This window comes from Phocoena sinus, chromosome 10 (assembly GCF_008692025.1).
Source record: "Phocoena sinus isolate mPhoSin1 chromosome 10, mPhoSin1.pri, whole genome shotgun sequence".
In the NCBI taxonomy this organism is placed as follows: domain Eukaryota; kingdom Metazoa; phylum Chordata; class Mammalia; order Artiodactyla; family Phocoenidae; genus Phocoena; species Phocoena sinus.
Window position 1 is genome coordinate 101537488 of NC_045772.1, and position 22150 is coordinate 101559637.

The 22150-nt window shown below is 58.0% G+C and overlaps 1 protein-coding gene across 1 annotated transcript in view; it reads left to right on the plus strand.

Moving 5' to 3' along the window:
• The window catches only part of CACNA1C (calcium voltage-gated channel subunit alpha1 C), a 465996-nt gene that overhangs the window by 45589 nt on the left and 398257 nt on the right, over window positions 1–22150 (plus strand). The window contains 3 exon segments of the mRNA XM_032644404.1: window positions 3650–3897; window positions 3899–3972; window positions 7492–7597. Coding sequence (XP_032500295.1) covers window positions 3650–3897; window positions 3899–3972; window positions 7492–7597 — 428 coding nt within the window.

Below are 22150 nucleotides of genomic sequence, written 5' to 3' on the forward strand. Positions count from 1 at the left end.
CGGCAGGGTGGAGCCGGGGCCTCTTTCCTGACGCGAGGGAAGAGGACGGCCGGCCCAGGAGCTCCAACAGAGGCTGTTCAGCGTGGTCGTGGCCAGACCGGGGGTCTAGGAAGGAAGGTGGTTTCCCACAGATCAAACGGGCAAGCTTAGGGCCGCAGCCCTCGCCGGTGAGGCCACGCCGGACCCGCTCGGTCCAGGGCAGCACGTCTGTCCATCCGCCTCCATCCCGGAGGCCCCGGGGCGGGTGGTGTGGTGGGCGCTGCCCCGTGAAGATCGCCTCAGACACGGAGGGTGTTCTTGGGGTCCGAAGTGCAGCCCCTTCCCCCTCAGGCCGTGAACCCCAGGAGGAGCTCGTCCTCCAGCGAGCACGGCGCCCTCGCCCTCGTGTGTGGCGGGAACACTCACCTGGCTGGCTGTCACGGCGCCGCTTGTGCTGCGGGCGCCTGGAGGCTTCGCGTCCTTTCCTTGGGGCTCCTGTAAGAAAGGCGAAGGCCCGGCCTCGCGGGGTCTCGCTTGCTTTAGGCGTCAGACACACACAGGGAGGACGGCGGCAGGTGCGTGACAGATGAGACCCCCGGTGGGAAGGGCTGGGTCCTCCGGCTCCCGACGTCCTAGATGGTGACATGGAGCTGGTGTCGGGTCGGGGACAGGCCGTGAACTGAGGACGAGGCCCAGCGGTGGCGGTGGGGCTCCGGTGCCACGGGGACCACGTGGCGACGGTGCCGGACGCGGCTGTCAGCGGACAGGGAGGTGGCAGCAGCTGGTACCTAAGTGGACCCGAAGTGCTCATCTTGGGGTCCCGTGGGGTGGGAAGCGCACACCTGTGATGTCGTCCCCCTCCCTCTCGTGCCCCCGGCAGACATCATGAATCTGTCACCTTTCTCTCGTGCTCAGAAAAGTCCCAGAATCCTTGAGGTACAGCGTTTTGGTGGTCACGTCGGTCAGTTGGCATAAAACTGGAAACTTACCGTGTGTCACTGGTGTGACGATGGAAGGGGCATAGACTTTGGAAGCTGGGAGGAATGACCGCCCAGGCAGGTGCGAGCAAGTGTATTCGTTCTCTTTCGGTTGCAAGGGACAGAAGTCCAGTTCAAGCTAGCTTAAGCTAGTTAGCTAAGGAATAAAACTGGGAAGCTCAGGGTGAGGCGGGCATCAGGTGTGGCTGGATGCAGGTGCCCGGTGGTTTTCAGAGCCTGTTTCTAGGATGGAGTGTGTCTGGGTTCTGAGGCTAAGCTGAGTCGTGGCTCGTCTCTGCACTGGCCCCCATCGTGGACAGGGCCGGCGGCGGGGCTGAGGGGTCACACCAGCAGCAGAAGTTGCCTTGAAGGTCTAACCTAGAAGGACGAGCCCGGGATGTGCGCTGGGGGGAAGGGGGCTGGGAGAGGCACCAAGTGTTCATCTGGACCCAGCGCGTGGCAGGGAGGAGAGAGAAGGGCCCCACGAGGCAGTGTGTCCTGGGCCAGCAGCTACCCTGGAGGAGCCTTGTGTACACGAAGCAGAGAAGAGGGTCATCGTGGTGGTGGGGGAGGCTTGCAGGTGACATTCGTGCCACTGGGTGGGCTCCAGCCACAGTCTCCCAGGCGACTGAAGTGGCCTCCAGATGCCAGGCTCTCCGCCCACAGTAATCACCCCACTCGCTGTGGCATCTCCTGACCCTGTGGCACCTGCCCAGCCGGCCAGTCTCAAGGTCACGTGTTTGATCTGGGGCCCAGGCTGAGCTGATCCCTTGGTAAGCCTTGTAGGATTCTGGGGTGAGGTGCCCGCCAAGCAGATGGGGGAGAACCCACCAGACATGCGCCGTGTCATAGGGACAGTCTTGGAGGCTTCTGTTGCCTTTAGACCAGAGCCATGCAGATGCTTCTATGGTGGATTTCACCGGTTCCTACCCAGGTTTCCTTCTTTCTGGTCACCCCCACTACACACAGTGCCCTTTGCCAGATACCAAACGCTGCGTAATGAGTCACCGAAGACAAGTGGCTTTCTGCAGCAAACACCGTGCTGTCTCCCGGTTTCTGCGGGTCGGGAGTTCAGGAAGGTCTCGCTGGGCTGTTTCTGGCTTGGGGTGTCGTCGTGGGGTTGCAGGCGGTGGCTGGAGCAGCTGGGGGCTGGCTGGGATGCCATCCCCCAACCCCACGTTGGCTGGCCGGGCTTCCTCACAGCATGGCGGCCCAGGGCTGGTGTTGCGAGTTTCGACCTAGCCTTGGAAGTGATCTCTGCTGTCACCCTCCGCTAAACTTTACCAGTCAAAACGGTCACAAGAGGCCAACCCTTTGTCAGCAGGAGGGCTCATAGATCCTATTTCTCGATGGGAGCATGTCAGAGGAGCTCCTGATTCAAAACCATCACAGCACCCCGCCCTCCTATCCAACAACTCCCATCGCCACATGGGTTTGAGGTACCTGGATGTGACCTTTGCTTGGGTCCACCCCTTCATTTATCAGACTGACTTTTATTTTTTGGAACTTAGTGCAGAGATTTGAGTAAATTATACCCTTCAGTCATTGTCCGTTTGTTAGTATTGATTCATGCAGTGGCTCTCATTCATTCATTCTTCTTTCCTGTCCCCATGCGCCTATTCTCATTTTCCGCCTCACCTTCCATAAACAACCATTCCCTTCTACTTTGTTTGTATGTGTTTCTTACAAGTACGTATTTTAATTGACACGTGTTGCATTGCATATTTGTCTTTTTTCTACATCCCTCCACTCACTGTTTCTGAGGTCCGTAAAGGTTGTAATGCAATACATCTCGTGTCTTGTTCACCTAAAATGAGGGGTGTGATGTATCCAAGGTCACACAGCTGACCTAGACTGAACTAGGACCAGAGCAGATTCCCAGCATCACACACTGACGTTTCCCTGTGCCGCCTCCCTGGCTCCTGCAACTGGTTTGAAATAGGACATTGTTTTTAATAGATCTTTATTGGAGCAAAATTGCTTCACAACACTGTGTTAGTTTCTGTTGTACAGCAAAGCGAATCAGCCACATGCATACATATGTCCCCATATCCCCTCCCTCTGGAGCCTCCCTCCCACCCTCCTTAACCCACCTCTCTAGGGGGTCACAAAGCACCGAGCTGATCTCCCTGTGCTATGCGGCTGCTTCCCACCAGCTAGCTATTTTACATTTGGTAGTGTATATATGTCCATGCCACTCTCTCACTTGGCTCCAGCTTCCCCTTCCCACCCCGTGTCCTCACGTCCATTCTCTGTGTCTACCTCTTTATTCCTGCCCTGCAAGTAGGTTCATCAGTACCATTTTTTTTTTTTTTTAGATTCCATATATATGTGTTAGCACACAGTATTTGTTTTTCTCTTGCTGACTTACTTCACTCTGTAGGACAGACTCTAGGTCCATCCACCCCACTACAAATAACTCAATTTCGTTTCTTTTTATGGCTGAGTAATATTGCATTGTGTATATGTGCCACATCTTCTTTATCCATTCATCTGTCGATGGACACTTAGGTTGCTTCCATGTCCTGGCTGTTGTAAATAGAGCTGCAGTGAACATTGTGGTACGTGTCTCTTTTTGAATTGTGGTTGAAATGAGACTTCAAAAAAAAAAACTGTGAGCCTGGGATCCAGAGCACATCACAAGCTCTCCTGTTTTCCTCCCGGTGACCGCTGTCCCCTGTTCTCTCCTGCAGGTCCCAGCTATGGGAGCCCACGCCCGGCTCACGCCAACATGAATGCCAACGCGGCCGCGGGGCTGGCACCTGAGCACATCCCCACACCTGGGGCCGCCCTGTCCTGGCAGGCAGCCATTGACGCGGCCCGGCAGGCCAAGCTGATGGGCAGCGCTGGCAACGCCACCATCTCCACGGTCAGCTCCACGCAGCGGAAGCGGCAGCAGTACGGGAAGCCCAAGAAACAGGGCAGCACGATGGCCACCCGCCCCGCCCCGTGCCCTGCTCTGCCTGACCCTCAAGAACCCCATCCGGAGGGCGTGCATCAGCATCGTCGAGTGGAAGTATCCTTTGTGCTCGGGGCCGGCAGATGGTTCTCAGACCTGCTGCACCTGTCACCAGGGCGCTGTCTTGCATGCAGAGTTCTAGGCCCTACCCAGCCTCGAGTCAGAGTCTCTGGGGATGGGGCCCAGGAATCTGCTTGTATAACCAGCTCCCTGGGGGTTGTTTTTTTATATAATAAGCAGTATTTGAGAAAACAAGCCTAAGGGGTAGGCAAGTATCCCCTCTCCGGGCTGAGCTTGCCCAGGACCCACTGATGTGTGGGGTTGACAGCGTTGCACCCCCAGACCCCCCTCCTCCTCCCGAGCTGTGGGACTGGCGCAGATGCGGGACCTCCTGCTCGAGGCTGCAGGACCCGGAGAGACGAGAGGGTCGGCTCTCGGGCGTGGCTCAGTGTTTCTCAGCCTTGGGGCACATCAGCGTCACCTGGGGAGCTGGGACAAAGCACAGGTGTCTGAGCTCCGCCCAGGCCTGGCTAGGCTCTCCAGGTGCAGCTGAAGTGGAGAGCGCCGGCCTGAGGGTGTAACGCAGACCCCCTGTCCGCGGAACCCCGTGAGCAAGGCCTGCAGGGGAAGTGGCTTGGAAGGGCGGCTCTCAGGGTGCAAGCGCCGGGCCCCTTCCCGCCGGGAATAGTGGGGAGGGGAGATGGAAAGCCTCCCAGCCATCAGTGGGTGCGCCCTGACTTCCCGTGATGACGCAGTGCCCGTAGGTCACACGGGCCGGACTAGGGCCTGGGACTTAGTGCCGGGTGTCTTCTGGTAAGAATCCACTTGGGCAGGGCTGCCACGTCTCCGGGGTTCAGGATGGGGGGCTGGGTTTCAGTTATGACTTTGCATGGAAAGATTTAGAGGTCTTGGGGATGGATGAAAGGTAAAAGGAGGTGTTAGTTCTGTCAGTGCCTGAGCCCTTAAGTCCAAGGGCGCTTGAGAGGAGGCGCCCGAGCCCGGTGCAGCTGCAGAGCCAGGCAGGGCTCCCAAGGCCGAGGGTGTCCGCTTTCCGGGTGACCGGGTGAGAGGCTGGGCTTGGGCGGCCCCGCTGGGCTGCTGTCACAGACGCTCAGTCAGGGCCGAGGGGCCAGGGGGCGGGGGGCCTGGGGGAGCTGAACTCGCCCACACCACGCCGCTGGCAACCGGCAGAGCTGAGATTCAGATCCAGGTGCCCCGAATCCAAAATCCACGGTCCACGCGGCCTGCTCCCCGTGAGCCCAGAGTGTAGAAGAGAACGCACTGGAGGATGTCTAGAGGATGCCACCCAGCCCGGCTGGGACACACGGGGATCCGACCTGGGCCTGAACGGCCAGCCCACAGTGGGCTTCTCCACGTTGCAGAGTTGTTTCGTGCCTGAGTGGTTTCTTCGTACCTTCTCTCCCCCAGCAGTAGCCCCGAAATTTACCATAAGGTGATGGATGGAGAGCCTGAAATTGGGGGTGAGCAACAGAGCCGGAGACACCCTGGGCCTAGCCGTCACCAACCTGGGAGGGTGACAGGCTGACTTTGAGGTCTGGCTCAGTTGAGCTGAGATGCTCTTGCCCTGGGGGGGTGACCACAAGGGCCAGGTGATGGGAACGAAGCTGCCCTCCTGGGGCTGAGTGTCGCTTTGCCGCGCAGGTGGGGACAGGGTGGGAGGGAGGAGGCCGTGTGGGAGGAGGTCTAAAAGAACCAGCTTCCTAAAAACGCTTGGGGTGACTTCGGAGTGGATCAGCATAGAATGTTCCTGACCGACTCAGACTCCGTAGCCAGACTCTCTGGTCTGACCCCATCCTACCCAAGCCATGTGACTCTGGACAAGTTGACATCTCACTTTCTGTGCCTCGGCTTCCCCGTGTAGAAGCGGGGTGATAACCGTCCACCCCTCCGGAGTGTGGGTAGTGTGGTCAGAGCAGGGCCTGGCCCGGGGCGCGCTCTCGGTCAGCGTCAGCTCCTGGCCGTCCCCCCCGGCCAGCATCCCATCTTCACCACGCGTCCTCGGCCAGCTCAAGGGGCAGCACGGCCTGTTGGAAAAGTTGAGTCAGAAGCTCTGGTTCGGACCTGGCTCTGCTGTTGGCCAGCTCGGGTCTGAGACAGGTGGTTTTATTTTCTGTGTCTGTCCAGCTGGGGGGCTGGGCAGTGTACTGCAGGCCGTCTCCTGGACACCAAGGCACACGCAGACAACGGCAGTGCCTGTGGGGCACGCTGGGTGAGTGGACCCCTAGCTCTGCCCTTGGGGCCGAGGGCATCTGTAGCCGGGAGGCCCTGGACTGGAGAATCACCGCTTCCTTCCAGGCCCCGAGCTGCCCTGATGACACAGGTCTGGGGCCGTCCGTGCCAGAGGAGTGGACAGTGGACTCGGTGGGCACAGGTATGGGTTCTGGTCCTGGCTGGTCAGTGCCTGATGTGGGTCTCGGGAACGTTCCTCAGGCTGTCTGGGCCTTGGGAGTTTGGACCAGACCATCTCCAAGGCCTCTTCCTGTTTCAGGATTCGTTAGCTTTGTGAGTGCAGGTTTCCCTGGAGATGGAGGTGGTCCCTGTCTCCAGGAATGGCCATCCTCCTTCTCTACCTCCTCCTGTGAGGCTCCACAGACTAGGGTGGAAACGTGGCCGTGTTGGGAGGTGGGGAGCTGGGGCTGGAAGGGCATGAACCGGGCCCGTCCTCTGAAGCCCCCTTCTCTGGCCTTTAATTCAGGGTGCAGGGTGGAAGGGCTGTTATCACAGTTGCTCATTTTTCTCTCGAGAATATGTCTGCCCTGATATTTTGGTGCAGAAAATCCGGGCACAAGGACCTCCCTGATTGCTGGGGGGGGAGGCGAACCTTGGCTTATCCCCTCCAGCGCCCGGCACAACCCGCGGGCAAGTCAGGAGGCCCTGGGACACAGGCCACCTCATCGCAGGCAGGGCCTCCGCAGACTGAAGAGGCTCTGGGCCCCTGCGTGGAGCTGCCGTCCCCTGCGTGCACGACACACGCTGCCGTGCTCCTGGGCGTCCGGAGCCCCTGGCCACCTTCCGGCTCTTTGCAAGCAGAGAATAAGGAGGAAGAAAAAACAGACTCGAAATTTAAAGTTAAAAGATTGAAAATCCTATCTCCAGATGTCATTGAAACGTCTTCGAGTCGAGTCTCTGCCTTGAATCCCAGGGGGCCCCCCTCTCCCCCGCCAAGCTCTGTCGGGCCCCGGTGCGGGCCGCTGGGGGTGGCGAGCCCTGGCTGGAGCAGGCCTCAATCTTTCAAAGCAGCCCTGAGCACACATGAGGGAAAATGAAGTCCAGGGCAAATCTAAATAAATAAAAGAAGGGAAAAAAGTTTTAGAAACCTGTGTTTACTCTGGCACGCGCCTGGCCTCCACTGCGTTTGACATATTAGGGAAAATTTTGGCGGGGCCCATTAGAAGCACTTAACAAGGCATATGTTCCTTTCAGGATACAAGGGGCTTGGAATGTATTGTTTAAACAAGATTCGATGAATCTTTGATTCCGTTTTGAAACATCTATCTGTGTATGTTTGTCTCACTGGTGCTTCCGTGGCATTAACTTCCTTAACTCCCTTCCCAGGCCATTTGAAATCATTATTTTACTGACTATTTTTGCCAACTGTGTGGCCTTAGCGATCTATATTCCCTTTCCAGAGGACGACTCCAACGCCACCAACTCCAACCTGGTAAGTGCACTGTTGCGTCTGCCTTTCCGAGTCGGCGGAGGCCTGAGCTTGGCGCGCGCGGATTCAAGCTGGAACGTGTTCGATGGGTCAAAAGCCAGCCGAGCTTGGATCCCGAGGGCTCTGGCTCTTTGTTCAGACGGGCACCTGTCTTACGTCAGCCTGCTTTGACAGATACTGTTGCAGTCGGGTGGTTGTGAGCAGGGCACACGTGAGTGTGAGCTCTGGGCGGCGGCCTGGGGGTGCTCAGCACACCTGCAGCCTTGCAGGGCAGGTGTTTGCGGGAGCGAGTGTGCCTTGTGGATCCTCCATCGTGTTTGTTTCCAGGGCCTTCGTTCCGCTGGTGACGTTTGCTCAGGTGACATGTGGGATCGGTGCACGGGAAGTAATTTCTAGGAAGCTTTTAGGAAAGTTTGCTTTTGCAGCCGAGATGTACTATTTAGTTAGAAAGGTTTTCGTTCTTCGGAAAGGCGGCTTTCCATCTGGTTGGTGGGGAGGCCGGTGCTGGCAGTGTCGGGTTAGAATGTGTCCATGGAAAAAGTGTGGAGGGTGTTTACTTTGGGCTGAGCGTGAAGTCATCACAAAGGCCTTTGCGCCGTCTGGGCATGGGAGGAGAGCCTTGGAATGCAGCTGGCAGAGCCGGACGCCCCAGGATGCCTCGGCTGCAGGCTTGGGGGGAAGCCCTGCCCCTCTCCTCTCCCCTGCCAGGACACCAAAGTTTCTCACGTGACCCCCAAAAAGCACATCTTCCGCCGTCATTGGCTGCTTCCTCTGGTGACACGGGACTGTCTGGTGATAGTTTCTGGAAGAAGCAGGAGGGAACCGGGCTGCCTTCTGCTGTCGCCGACTTCTTGTGATGTCACGGGAGAGTCAGTTCTTCTGCTTTTTGGCCTTTGACATTTTTTTTTGGCCCCGTCAGGCAGTCCGTCCAATGCCCGTTTAGACTTCACGGCCGTCGCCCGGTTGTCACAGTGAGCCTGGGTTGCACGTGGGGTCAGGCTCCGGAGCCGGCCCTCAGGCCTAGTGATGACACGGCAACCAGAGCACTGGCCCAATCCACGCGGCCTGCTGAGGCGTGACCTTGTCTCTTAACAGGCAGGACCTCTTTGCCGTGTCAAAAGAAATACAAGAGGGGTGTCCCAAAGGGCCCCTAGCAAAGCAGGAGCCTTCTTCCAGTGGTGCTACTTCTGCTCCGAGTGTCACCACCCCCCCCCCCCCCCGCCCCACCCCGTCCTCCCCAGAACCCTGTGGCTGCGCACTTGGAAAAACAATCCGGGGCGTTTGGAAGCCAGTGATGCTTTGGGTCAGCTCTGGCCCAAGGCACCGAGGCGGGGGCTGTCATCCTAGCCCCAGAGACGGCCTCTCACCTCGAGTCCGGGAGGATGAGAAGGGCCACCAGGGGCTGTACAGGTGGGCGCGCTGGGTGACCGAGGGCCGCTGGTCCCACCCCTCCGGGCTGGAGAGCAGGGTGTCCCTGGATGCCCTCCGGGCTGGAGGCGAGGGGCCGTGGTCTTTAAAACACTCCACAGAGTGGTGGATGAGTTCTGAAACTAGGCGGAGGTGATGTTTGCACAACTCTGGACTTTTACTGAAGATCGCAGGTCATATGCTCACAACGGGCGGGTTTCCTGGTGCGTAAATTGTACCAGTAAAGCTGCTCTGGATAAAGGGTACAGTACCGGCAGCACCAGCCCAGGCCCGTCCAGGCTGCCCCGCTGGTCGCTCTAACGTCTTCCCCAATGAGGGCGAGGCTACACAGTGCAGGGAGGGCAATGGGGGGCAGTCAGGACTCGGGGGACCTCATACTAGGAATGCGGGCCGCACAGGAGAGCATGGGGGCTTGAAGGGGGTTCCAGTTGCTAAGGCAGCTGCCGCCCCTCTCAAGCCACGGGTTGGGCGGTAACAGTAAATTAAGGAAGCATGCTCGGAAGATGGAGGGTTTCCTCCGTCCTAAACACACACAGACACACACATACCTACACACATACACACAGACACAGAGACACACATACATGTACACAGACACATACAGGCACGCACATATACACAGAAACAGAGACACGCATATATGTACAAAGACACAGACACACACACACATACACATATACGCAGACACAGAGACACACATATACGTACACAGACACACACATATACACCGACACAGAAACACGTGTGTACACAGACACACGTATACACAGAGACACATACACACATGTACACAGACGCACATACACATAGACACATACAGACGTACTCACACAGACAGACACACACACACACACGACACACACATATATACACAGATACAGACACAGAGACACACACACGTACACAGATGCACACATAGACACAGACACGCACGCAAAAACATACACGGACACACCCATATACAGACACACAGATGCGCTTGCCTCTTCTGCCAGCTCTGCCCCTGAACTTCCTCTGGTGGATGCATGTGTATATGCAAGTCTAATATTTTAACTTTCATCTTTCTGAGGAAGGGTCTGCATTGCCTCTGCTGGGTCCGTCTGCCCTCTCCTTGGCACCTTGCTCCCGTTCCCTGGGCTGGTGGCTTCGTCCTGGGGCCTCTCTAGGGCCACTGTGTTGTGGGGCCGAGGGGACAGACTGCCCTTGGCGTGGTGCATCCAATGGCCATGCCCCTTCCTTCCAGGAGGGCCTTGGACTTGGGTCGTGCAGGCAGCAGGTACCCCAGCACGTGAGGTCCCCAGGTACAGGCGTCCCTGGTGGCTCCTGGAGCTGTGGGTTTGGGGACGCCCTGAAGATCTCAGGGCCCTTCTCGAGGGTGCCCCCGGTCTCACTGGTTCTTGTTTCCTCGGTGACACTCCTGTGTCTCGTCTTGGGATCTTTGGAACGGCCCCACCCAGAAGACTCCTCTGGGGTCTTTCAGACTTGACTGTGCCCTGACCTTTGCCCCTGGACCTCAGGAGCCACAGTCCAACTCCCGTTCTGTGCATGCCATGAAGTCGTAGCTTCCCTGGGACATGGCTGGCCACCGACCGGACGGCCAAGGGTGTTAGACACCCCGTCACACAAACAGCCAAGCAACACCCACGTTGGCTGACGGGCCGGGACCAACCAACACGAGTGTCGTGATGTGGACCCGCCCCTTCCTCCTCCTCATGGCGGCGTTTTCTGTGGTCAGAGGCCCCTTTGCAAAACTTTCACCAAAACTGTGGCTTTGGGACACAGCTATTCTTTGGTCTCCTGCTGCCTCTCTTCCCATTTCCCCTGTGCCTTCTAGCTTCTTTTCCCGCGTCTAGGGGAACTTTGTACCAGGGCTCTGTCCTGCCCGTCTCAGTTTCTGCTCTCTCCCTCGGTGAGCTCAGCTACTCCTGCAGCTTTTCATTCACTTTCTACGTAAATCGTTCCCAGACTTACGGCTCCAGCTCCAAGCTGTTTCCAAAGGCTTGGATCAGCATCTCCTGCATGAGCGAGGCCCGTGGACCAGTGACTCCTGACCCCGCTTGGTTATTATAAAAGCCTGGAGAGCTTGAGATACACCGACTGCAACGTTTTGGAAGATCTGACTCAGATTTAGTAGTTCTGCGGCACGGCCCAGGAATATGCATTTTTAAAATTCCTTGTGGTGGGGGTGATGGGGGTCACGAGGCACCGTCAGCTAGGAGAAAGACTTCAGGGGAAAGGCCACGCTTAAGGGGCAGGGAATGAGGGGGACAGTTTGCGGTTACGTGAGGAGCCCGTGGAAGATGCAGGAGGAGACGTTGGACAGGACAGGTGCGGGTCAGGACTCCCGGAGACAGTTCGCGCTGGAGGGAGGGGGAGGGGGGATGGGCAGAAGGAGCCCCGGGCCTGGCTCTGCACCTGCGGCAGGTGCAGAGGGAGAGGCGGGGCCTGTGCGGGGTGGGTGGACGGGGAGGGGCGAGAGTGGGAGAGAAACTGAGGAGACAGAGTCTTTGAAGGTCAAGGAACAGAGATCTAAACACATGGTGGGGGGGTGACTGGGCCGTGGTTCATCCTTGCCTTTCTGGCAGCTCAAGGCCGGCTGTGCAGAGAGCGGGCTCTGGGCTCTGGGTGGAGGAGGGGCCGCCGGTCCTGTCTGCAGCCCCGGGGGCCCTGAAGCAGGGGGTGCAGGCGGCTCTTTGTTGAGCTTTGAGGACTGAGACACTCCTGCCAAAATGTTCTTGTCGTGCCAGAACGCGGCCCCCGAATCACGTAAGGGCCCCTGCAATGAGGCTTGAGGATTCTCCCGTGACTCTCATAGCTTTTTTAAAACAAGAAATTGCGGTTCCAGCGTCCTGCTCTGAGGAGGGGACGATGCTGCACCTACAGCAGAGGCCCTAGGACCTCAGTGCCTCCGGATCACCTGGGTGGGGGCTACAATGCAGAGTCCCAGGCCCCACCTGCGGAGCCCAGGCTGGGAGCCCAGCAGGGTGGGCGCCCAGGAGTCGGTGTGTTTAATACGCTCCCCCTGGTGCGCCTGCTGCCGGGGATCGCAGGCTGCTCTTGGGGAAAAGCGACCAGCACGTTGGCTGTCCTGTGAGTGGGTCCCTGTGAGTCCTCTCCCCGGCTCTCTCTAGATCCAGACAGAGAGAGGGAACACATCGGCTCCCCAGAGGTTTCCCCTCCGTGGGGTTCAAGAATAGTCTGTTTAGCAAAGACACTCACAGTCAAGGAGGAGAAGGTCCCCTCATACCCCACGGGGCCACAGCCGCCTCCCGCTGGCTCACGGCTCCGTTCTCTCCATCCCGTTCCTGCTCCACTGGCTGAGTACAATCCCCGTTGTTTTCCTAGCACTTTACTTTCTCCTCTTTCCAGGAGATGAAAAGTGTTCCAGTATGCATTTTTTTAAAGTCTTTTTCTCATGATTTAAGTAAAAGTCTGGTTGTTTTATGCTCCATCTAACATACACTGTCGCACGCAAATCCATCAACTTTGTTATCTTTTCCTGGTGCTAGTGGAGCAGAGGGAAACGTGAACTGGCCCATGACACGACGGCTCTCGCTGCATTGTTCACAGTCTCGTTACTGGCAGGGCCCACCTGGCACGCAGAGCATCTGGTGTGAATAGCGCCGTGAACCCCTCCCTCTGGTAGCCGCTGCCCTGCCGGTAAATCGGATGATGTGTCTTGAGCTCTGGTGCCAGCAGGGCAGACTCATCGCGTATGGAAAACTCCCAGCTGCCTGCAAACCCTGAAGTCCGCGCAGACTTGGCTTGGGCTGGAATATTAAGAGAACATATTTGGCATTTGACCTTGTGCAGAGAACAGGGCTGTGTACTTTCTGGAGCCAGAGCCAGGCCGTACCCGGAGGTGGGGGGAGGAGGAGAGGCCAGAGAAGGAGTCATGGGGGGCCGGGGGTGGGGTGCTGCAGGGGGCTCGTCAGAGGGGCCCCTCAAGTGCCGGGAAGAAGGCTGGGGTGTCGGGTTTCCCATTTAGGTTGTGAAATGGGGACAGCCGAGGCTGGGTGGGCGGGTCATGAGTTAAGGCCCGTGGGCCCTTAGAGCAGTGCCCGCACAGGCTGTGTGCGCCGCCCGCCCGGAGAGCTTGCAGCCGGAAACCGGATGCCTCCGTCCTGTCCTGGAGAGGTCACCCCGGGCCCTTCGGGAGAGCTTTTGTGGGCAAGGAGACCCAGAGGCTGTTGTTTCTGGACTCCTCGCCTGGGAGATGGACATCTGGGCTGCCCAGCCCCGTGGTCTCACTGCACGGTGGGGGAGGGGGAAGCAGAGAGACCTCGTGGCTAGAGAAGGGGCCCCGAGGGACAGCCCTGGTGGCCTGAGGGGCCAACCCTCTCCCCCGCCCCCGCCCCCCCACACAGAGTGACTGCGTCCGGAATAACCCTATGTCCCTCCCGGTCAGCTCAGGGACCAGCCACGCCCGAGCCTCTGGGGTCCCTGTGGGGTCCCCTTCCAGGTCGTGCTGGGCTGAGGACGACCCGAGGGTCCGCGTTTAGGGCGCCCGAGCCCCTGGATGGTTTGGGCCGAGTGCTTGGGGAGCAAGCAGGGATGCGGGCTCTGGCCCTCGTCCTCCTGCCGTGAGCTGGGTGTTCCTTCATTGTGGGGTGTGCTCGAGGGTGAGACGAGTCACACTCACGGCAGACGAGAGTCGGGGCCGCTCTCGCGACCCCGCATCACAGCCAGTCCCGCCAGTGCCGCGCGTGGGCCTCGGGAAGTGCTTCACTGAGGGACCCCCCTGTCCCCACCGAGGGTCCACGGAGCGGCTCTGGGTGGGACGTGGGCGTAAGGTGTGACCTGTAAGCCATTCTCGGGCCGGGCTTGCGGGCGCTGGGCTGGGAGGCGAGGCCTGGACTGGGGGCCTCCCACCGGTCCCTGAACCTTTCTGTCACTCTTCCGGCAGGTGGGGCCTGGAAACCTGCCTAGTCATAATAATTACCTTTGCCGAGGGGCCACCAGGAGCCAGTGCTTTGCAAACACGGTTTCTAATCCCCACAAGAGTAAATGATCATATGTACTTACTTGTTTTCTTGAGGGTGGAGCATTCATCCCTGCCGCCCCCCCCCCCCCCCGCCCCGCCCCGATGCTGCCCTGGCCCCGGTGACTTTGGCCAGGCACGTGCCAGGCTCTTGATAAATATTTGTTGAGTGAGTGGACGGGGGAGTGGACAGACCCAGCCAGATGGTGTCCCTTTAGTTCAGAGGAGCAAAGTGACTGGGGAGTGAGGGCCAAGTGTCACATGAACTCATGTGTGAGGGGGTGGTGGCCCCTGCCCTGTTCCCTGGAACGTCGTGCGGGGCTGCTGTGAGCATGGGATGGGCAGGGGAAGACACTTCGAAGATTAAACACCCTGCCTGGGTCGACATTAACTGGTATTTTTAAGAAAGCAACTTGGTTCTGTGGTGCAGTCAGTTTGGTACACGCTGGCTGGGTAACCAGAGTTACACAGATGACGGTGCTGTGGAGCCTGAAGCCTCTAACTCAGAGATAATGGGCCCTGTTTATGCCTTTGCTCCACGTGCAGACACCCCAGTGCCGTGTGTGTCTTAGTCATTTGAGCACCACGAGGGCCCTACGAGACCCTCCTGTTGTCCCATTTCACAGACGAGGATAGATGCTCAGAGAAGGGAGACGGTGTGCCTGGAAACGCAGGAGCTGCGCTGTGGATGCAGGCGTTGTGTCCCTAACCGTCAGGCGACAGCTGCCTCGCGGTGTGCTCATGTGCCAGGGCTCCCTGGGCCGGGCAGGGGCGTGCCACCTTTCCCCACCCCGTCACAGACGGCGCCTGCTTGGAACCACCCACAGCGGAGATTTGCCCCGAGGACCGGCGTCCTCAGAAGAGAGGACGGGCAGCGTGGCAAGGCCCGTGCGGCGGCAGGGTGGCCGCACCGGGGACCAGGCGTCTCCGATGGGTGGGGGCTCCCCCTCCCAAAAGGTTTCAGAGGGAGAGGCACTGCCTGCTCCGCACTTGCCCCCGGACGGGGCTTTGAAGTCTAAGTATGTGTCACCTCTGGTTCCATTTTATCCATTTGTTTTCATCTGGGGGGAAACGTTCCATATACACAACATATATACATTCACGCTCTGTGTCGTGGAACCCCTTTCCTGCACCAAGCTCCTTTTAATTTAAGTATATTGGAGGAAAGCCTTTCTCGAAGATCAAATCCAAACCTCTGGATCCTTTGAAGGACATCCCGAGCGTGTTGCACCCTTTCTCGGGACGGTGCCGCCCTGAGACGCCCCAAGTGTTGAGCCTGCTGTGAAGCCGTCGGGAGGGCGAAGGATGCTCCGGGTCCCAGAGCTGGGGTCTGGAGGGACCCCGAGTGCTGCGGGTGCCTGCCGGCTGGGCCCCGGCCCTCGGGATGTGCAGTGCCTGCTCCCGTGGGCCTGGCGCTGGGTCAGCAGACGCTTCCAGTGTGTGCAGAGGGAGGAGAGAGTGGACTGAGCAGGTCACTGCAAACAAAGCGCGTTCGCGGTGATTTCTGCATCTGAGAACGTAGATCTCGGCTTCTCGGGAGCCTTTCCCCTCTCTATTCCCTTTGTTCTTACTGGTTTCTGCGTGACTGAAGTTATTAGGTCTGCCATCCAGCTAGTAATAATAGTAACGTCCCCTCTGTACTGCAGACAGCGTTCGGAGTCAGTGTTAACTCGCCTGGTCCTCTCGATGCCCCGTGGAGACCCCGGGACTGTTAGAGCCGCTCCGTCTTAGAGAGGAGGAGAATGAGGCCCAGAGACGTGAATTAACTCACCCCAGGCCGCACAGCTACGAGGTGGTGGAGCTGAGGTTCCAGCCCAGGTGTGTGGCTCCCGAGCCTTAAGGCCCTGCGGCCCCCCAAGGCCTACACCCAGCGTGTGTGTGACAGACGTGGGGGTCTCTTCACCAGTGACCCCAGGGGTGTTGTGTCTGTGGGTCGGGGTGGGGGGCAGCCCTGGGCCGTCCAGGACGCGCGGGAGGTGGGAAGCAGGGGCTGCGATGCCCGCAGCACAGGCAGGTGTGACGGGGCCGCGCTGGGGTCACCGGCCCGCATCCCGGCTCCATCGCAAGCAGGCTTGTCGCTCTGCTTTCCGGCCTCAAGGCTTCTCGGCTGGACCCAAAGGTGGTACCTCTCACAGCGCAGTGGGGGCTGGGCCCAGAGGAGAAGCTGGAAATGCCAGCAGCCACGGGTGGAGCTGAGTCCTCACGGTGACGGTCGCCCCTGTTGTCATGGGAACAGACAGATACGCACTGCCTCGCACATTGGCCCCTTTCCTGGCATCTTCTCCTGTGCACTTTCCCTCGGCCTCCTCTCAAGGTGGCGTAGGGATGCAAGCGAGCTCAGAGCCACGCTCCAGCTTTAGTTCCTGCCCTTTCCAGACTGGATGCAGCAGGGCGGCCACAGCCTGCGGAGCCGAGAGTGGCAGGAGGGGGGACCCTCCCCACGCGTGGGACCCCTCGTGGGCCACTGGTCCGGGTCCCCGGCGCAGCAGGGGCGGCTGCAGGGATCCCTGTGCCTGGCCCTGCCTCCCGCCCGGCCTCCTCAAACACACGGAACCATCGCGAACGCGGGCTTGTCCGTCCACGCTCTGGGCCCGTGGGCAGGGTCAGAACGGGCCCATCTCTGAGTCCTTGGGAGCAGGGTGAGGCCTGGAGAGTAAGGGGTAGGGTTAGGCCTGGCCACAGGGGCCGGAGGGGCTGCACGGGCTTCTGCAGATCCTTTCAGGGGCTGGACTCACCCCGGTCAGGCCCTGCGGGCGCTGGTGGGACGGGTGGGCCTTACGGAGAAAGGCGAGGGGGCCAGAGGTGGCTCCCGGTCCACCCCCGTCCCCTGCCAGGCCACCCAAGAGCAGGTGAACGAGAGGCCCGCACAGGCTGGCGGGGGCGGGGGATAATCAGTGCACAAAGTTGTTGCTAGGAGTCCACCACAGAAGGAGAATCAGGGCCACCCTTGGGGCCCCCCGTGCTCCTCTCAGATGGCATACTGGGGGGACTTTAGAGGACTTTGGGGAGAAGAGTTTTTTTTTTTTTTTTTGCGGTACGCGGGCCTCTCAACCACAGAGAAGGAGAATCAGGGCCACCCTTGGGGTCCCCCGTGCTCCTCTCAGATCGCATACTGGGGGAACTTTAGAGGACTTTGGGGAGAAGAGTTTTTTTTTTTTTTTTTTTTTTTTGCGGTACGTGGGCCTCTCACTGCCGTGGCCTCTCCCGTGCGGAGCACAGGCTCCGGACGCGCAGGCTCAGTGGCCATGGCGCACGGGCCCAGCCGCTCCGTGGCATGTGGGATCTTCCCGGACCGGGACACGAACCCGCGTCCCCTGCATCGGCAGGCGGATTTCCAATCACTGCGCCACCAGGGAAGCCTCAGGGGAGAAGAGTTTAACGTGGGGCTCCTGGCTTTTGCGGGTGTGAGGCCGACTAGTTATGCCCGAGGGGATGCTTGTCCCAAACTTACTCTGACTTCCCATCCCCCCGCCCCTCCTCCAGCAGGATGTGCTACTTATATGCTGCAAGTGTGTCTTCGCTTTAAAGTTGCCTGAAGACATCTGACTGTAAATCTGTAATCGCTGGTGTGGTAGTGTTTGAGGATGATGGCCGTGGTGAGCTGGTGGGCCGGTCCACCCAAACGCAGATGAGCTGAGGCCTGCGGTCGCCCGTGGTCAGCGCCGGGTGGTCAGCGCCGGCTGGGCTCACGAGGCAGAAACGTTCATGCACAAGTGTAGGGAAAGCGGAGCTAAGACGTCGGGGAAAGTGAGGGGCTAAATGTAGGATTCTGAGATTCTAGTATGATTAGTGAAGGCCCTAGAGGCAGTGATTCGTGCGAACTGGAGGGTGGAAAAGTGATAGAAAAGGTTCTCCTGGGAGAAGTTGCTCTCGAGTGAAGCCCAAAGCCTGCGGGGGAATTGGCTAGACCTACGGTCGGAGTAACGAGATCCCGGGTCGGAACAACAGCAGTAGGACTCCTTGCAGAAGGTACGGCTTTGACATATAAACGTGGGTTCCCGAAGGTCAGTCTAAGACCGTCCTTGGCGTGATCAGCATTCGTTCCCCAACAGTTCCTTACTGGGCACCGGCTGCGTGTAAGACGCAGCTGTGCTTAAGACAGATGCCCTCGAGAGGCATCATTCTAAGGGCGAGAGGTACTGGCGTCTAATTAAACAATGAATTGTTCGGTTATAATTGGCCTCTAAAATATTTATGTTCGGGTGTGACTACGTTTGTTTTAAGTAAATATTTTGCTAACGCTACTGAAAGAACAAGACCCAAACTTAGGATCACTCGATTGCATGGGAGGGGGGAGCTGTATCACAGAGTCTCTTAAACTGTGATGAAAAAATGTTTTAGGGTCGATGGTGGGATTGGTAATCCTGCCGAAGCGGCCCCTAGATGATGAAACTTGAGGCTTGCTGAATCAAAGGGCTTAAGAGTGAGGAGAAAGGGTTAGATGTGGCCACTTGAAGGAAGGTCACACCGGTCCTCAGGTACAAGGAGAGGATTCTGGGAGGACAGAACTGGGCTGACTGCCCACCTCTCTGCCACTTTGTGAGGTCTGTTCAGCAGGAAACTCAATTATACACAAAGGTTCCTGCGTTTAAAGCGTGTTTTCCTGTCGGGAAGATGCAGCCTGATGTCATTTCTTACCTCTCAGGACGATTTGAAATCCTCAGTTGCCAGAGTCCTCTTTTTCTCCCTGTAGCCCCCATTTTTAGTAAAGCTTGTTCATTTTTGTAAAAAAAAAATTTTTATAGTCATTTTTATCCCTCTGGAATCAGGAGGGTTTTCTGCGTGAATAATTCTTTTTCTTTTCCTTTTCTCCAATGTAGGCATCTTGGGTTTGGCCTCTTGGAGAGAAATAATAAAATTCTTTGTTTACTCTGGTGGCCTTTGCTTATGTTAGAGCTGTTTTATCTCAGACATTTGTGATTCTATAAATCAAATCAGCTTTTCTTAAACGTGCGGATCCCTTAGATTCGACCGACATCTCTTGGTTACGTTTCCAGTGACAGCGCACCTTGTACTGTCGGTTTATTCATTTTTTTGCACGTTCATTTATTGTTTTATCCTTTGCTCACTCAACTACCATCTGTGGACACGCCAGGCAGTGGGCAGGGGCCTCGGGTCACGGAGCCGTTGTGGGGAGTCGCTGGGTGGGCTTCGTGGCTATAAACACCCAGTGTTGCAGAGCATGGGGTTTGGACGCAGCTGTGGGTTTCCCTGCGATTGTGTTTCTTGCCTGGATTTTCCCAGTGGGCCCTGCCCGGTGGCCCCGTGCCTGGAGCAGCTGCCAGTGGGGACCAGACGCGCTGCCCTTGCAGCTTCCCAGCCTCCCGAGCTGCGGTTTCCACTTGCTACTCGGCGAGAACTGTGCTGAACTTACGGGTGGGCTTCCCGAGAGGAGCATCGTCTCATCGGAGAGGATGCTTCTAGAAGCCCTTTGAAAACCGTGAGGCCTTATTCTGATGGAAGGTGTCGTTGTTTTGATTACCCGGTGCCTCTGAATTCTGCCGTCGGCTGGTGACAAAGGAGAGAGGGTGTGCAGTCACCCCGAGGCTCTGTCACCGCTCGGGTACCATGGGTGTGCGGACCGGGGACCAGGCGGAGCAGGGAAGGCCGAGCAGGGCCCCCGCCCTTGAGGGGTTTAGGATCTGATTCAGGGGGCTCCACGAGAGCATCACATAAAGCCATGAGAGGTGGGGGTCGGGGTGCTTCAGAGCCTCTCCAGCCCTTTCTTGCTCCAAAATTCTAGTCATGGCCAGGCATCGTCAGAATCGTCAGAATCAGAATCACCTTCTCACGATCATCGTTAGTAAAGTAAGTGTTTGCTAAGTAGCTGTCTCAGGCAGGGGGCGCGGGGGCTGGTGGGGAGGCAGGATTTCGTGTGAAAAGATAACCAAGGGACAGGATCCCTTACCCAGGGCGGAGGTCGTTGGGAAGGGCAGGGTCCGGACAGACGCAGAGCCGTCTGGAAAGCCCTTCCACGTTTCTGCTCATTGATGGGGTTTAATTATCCATCGTCCCATCAAGCTTGAAGAGACGGCTTTCTGCTCTCAGCCCTGCGTCTTGTTTACCTGCTGGTTGTCCCCCTCGTCCCCGTTGCCTCCTTTCTGAGAGGCGTTTTGTGGTGATTTGCACGTGACTTTTCAGGCCCTGAATCTTTCACGGTAAAGGTCTAAGGGTTCACGGGACCCACGTAGGGCCAGGTGTTGGGGGACGCGGGGGGCGGGGGGAGGGCGACCAGAGTCCACCCAGACGTGGGCAGAGGGCAGACGGGTCCCCTGGGACCAAGGCACATTCATGTCACTGGAGGTCCCGTCAGCGCTCCCACCCCGTCTTCCCGTCTCCACGTCGACACGATTCAGTCTTAAGAACCAGGATGGCGTCCGGGGAAACGAGCACAGGTCATGGAGACAGGGTGGCCCCAAAGACGCTGAGATCCTCTTGCTTAGTGTTTCAGAAGCTCCAAAGAAATTGAGCCGTTTAGGCTACATTTCAGAGGAGGGGGCCGACCGGGGAGGAGGGGCAGACGGCAGCAGGGTGCCGCGGGCGAGAAGGTGAAGGTAAACCTGCCGTCGCCTGGCTCCTTCCAGGTGGTGCCTCCGTCCCGCGTGATGTGCATCTGACGTGAGGCTTACCGGCAGCTTCCTCGGGTAACCTTGGGGCGTGAAATGCCAAATCCGGCACAGCAGACCCTTGGCTTTATTGTCTTGGTGTCGGGGCTTCACCAAAGTTATGTGCTATTAAACGCTTCCTGGGGACGGCTGCCTCTTTGTGGCGAGTGTTAGATCATTTCCATTGACTCGTGGTGGAGAGAAGGCAGGAAGGTGAGATGGTGGAGGGAAAAGTGGAAGGAGGTTCAGGATTCCCGGGAGGAGCGGGGGCGGGGGCAGAGAGAGGAGAGAAAGCACGTCTCTGGACAGAGGAATCTAGAAGGAAGTCATGAAAGCACCGCGGCCAGATTGGCAGGAGACAAGATGTGAATTACAAAGTGAAGGGACACTTCCGCCGCCTTCCCAGGACTTTGGGGGATGTCTTTGGGTAATTAAACAGGCAGCAGGTTTTCTCCCAGGAGAGTCATTTTGAAAAATTCCCCCTGAGCACACGGGTTTCTGTGTTCTTGACTCCCAGTCCTTGGATTACCAGCATCGGTCACGCGGGGTCCCCTTGGAAAGCGACGCGCCGTCCGCACATCTGGGAACCGTTAGGAGGATGCTGGACGTGGGGATACATTTGTGCAACTCCTGGGGCTTTTCTATTGTTTGTTCACACGTGCGTGTGCGCGCACACACACACACTTATATAAAACCTGTCAAGTCTTTCAAAACTCTCTGAAGGAATTAGCATTATAAAATCTTAAAGAAGTCTCTGAAGGGCCTTTAGAGCAGCGAAGGAGCAGGGAAACAGCCCACATACATCACTTTGCAGCAAACCCATCATCTGCATGACCTGAGAAGCCTCGGGTAAGTCTCTCGTGAAATGAACTCCCTCCTGCCTGACAGCCTCTTTGGAAGCATCAGCTCTGCCTTCGTATTAAAAGATTCCATCGAAAGGACCTGCCATGGAGACACCGATCCTGCTCATGGGCAAGGAGCGCCGGAACGTGGAGTGTCTTCCAGCCGCTGCTCATGTGTTGACTCCGCCGTTGCCACTGGCGTGTTTAACCAGAGTCTCCGCTGCCCGGGGCTCTGGTATTACTGTCCCTGCGTCCTGAGCCACATCTTCCTTTAATCAGACTGATAACGGCCGCCACTCTTATAATTCTGGAGCAGGTGACCCATGCCAGGAACCCTAACCGTGACAGCGAGTCCACAACTCTGCAGTTTCCAGCTCTAGTTTGCAAACAGGGAAGCAGGTTTAGAGGCGAGGTGACGTAGCCAGGGCTGCACAGGGAGGATGCGGGGGTTTGAACCACGCTCCGTGTGACTCTGGGTGCTCGCTTTTCCCAGTGTGCGGAGTGATTGCCCCCACGTCCACCCCGGATATGCCCCCAGAGGGGCCCAAGGAGGGGAGGGCGTGTGTTTCTGAACCCAGCAGTGAGGCTCCCCTCCCTCGGCCCGTGGGGGCCCCCCATCTGGACCAACCCTGAAATTTGCTCTTGGCCTTTCCAGGGGAGATACCACAGGAGACTGGCTTTTTCCCGGGTTCTCTGGGCA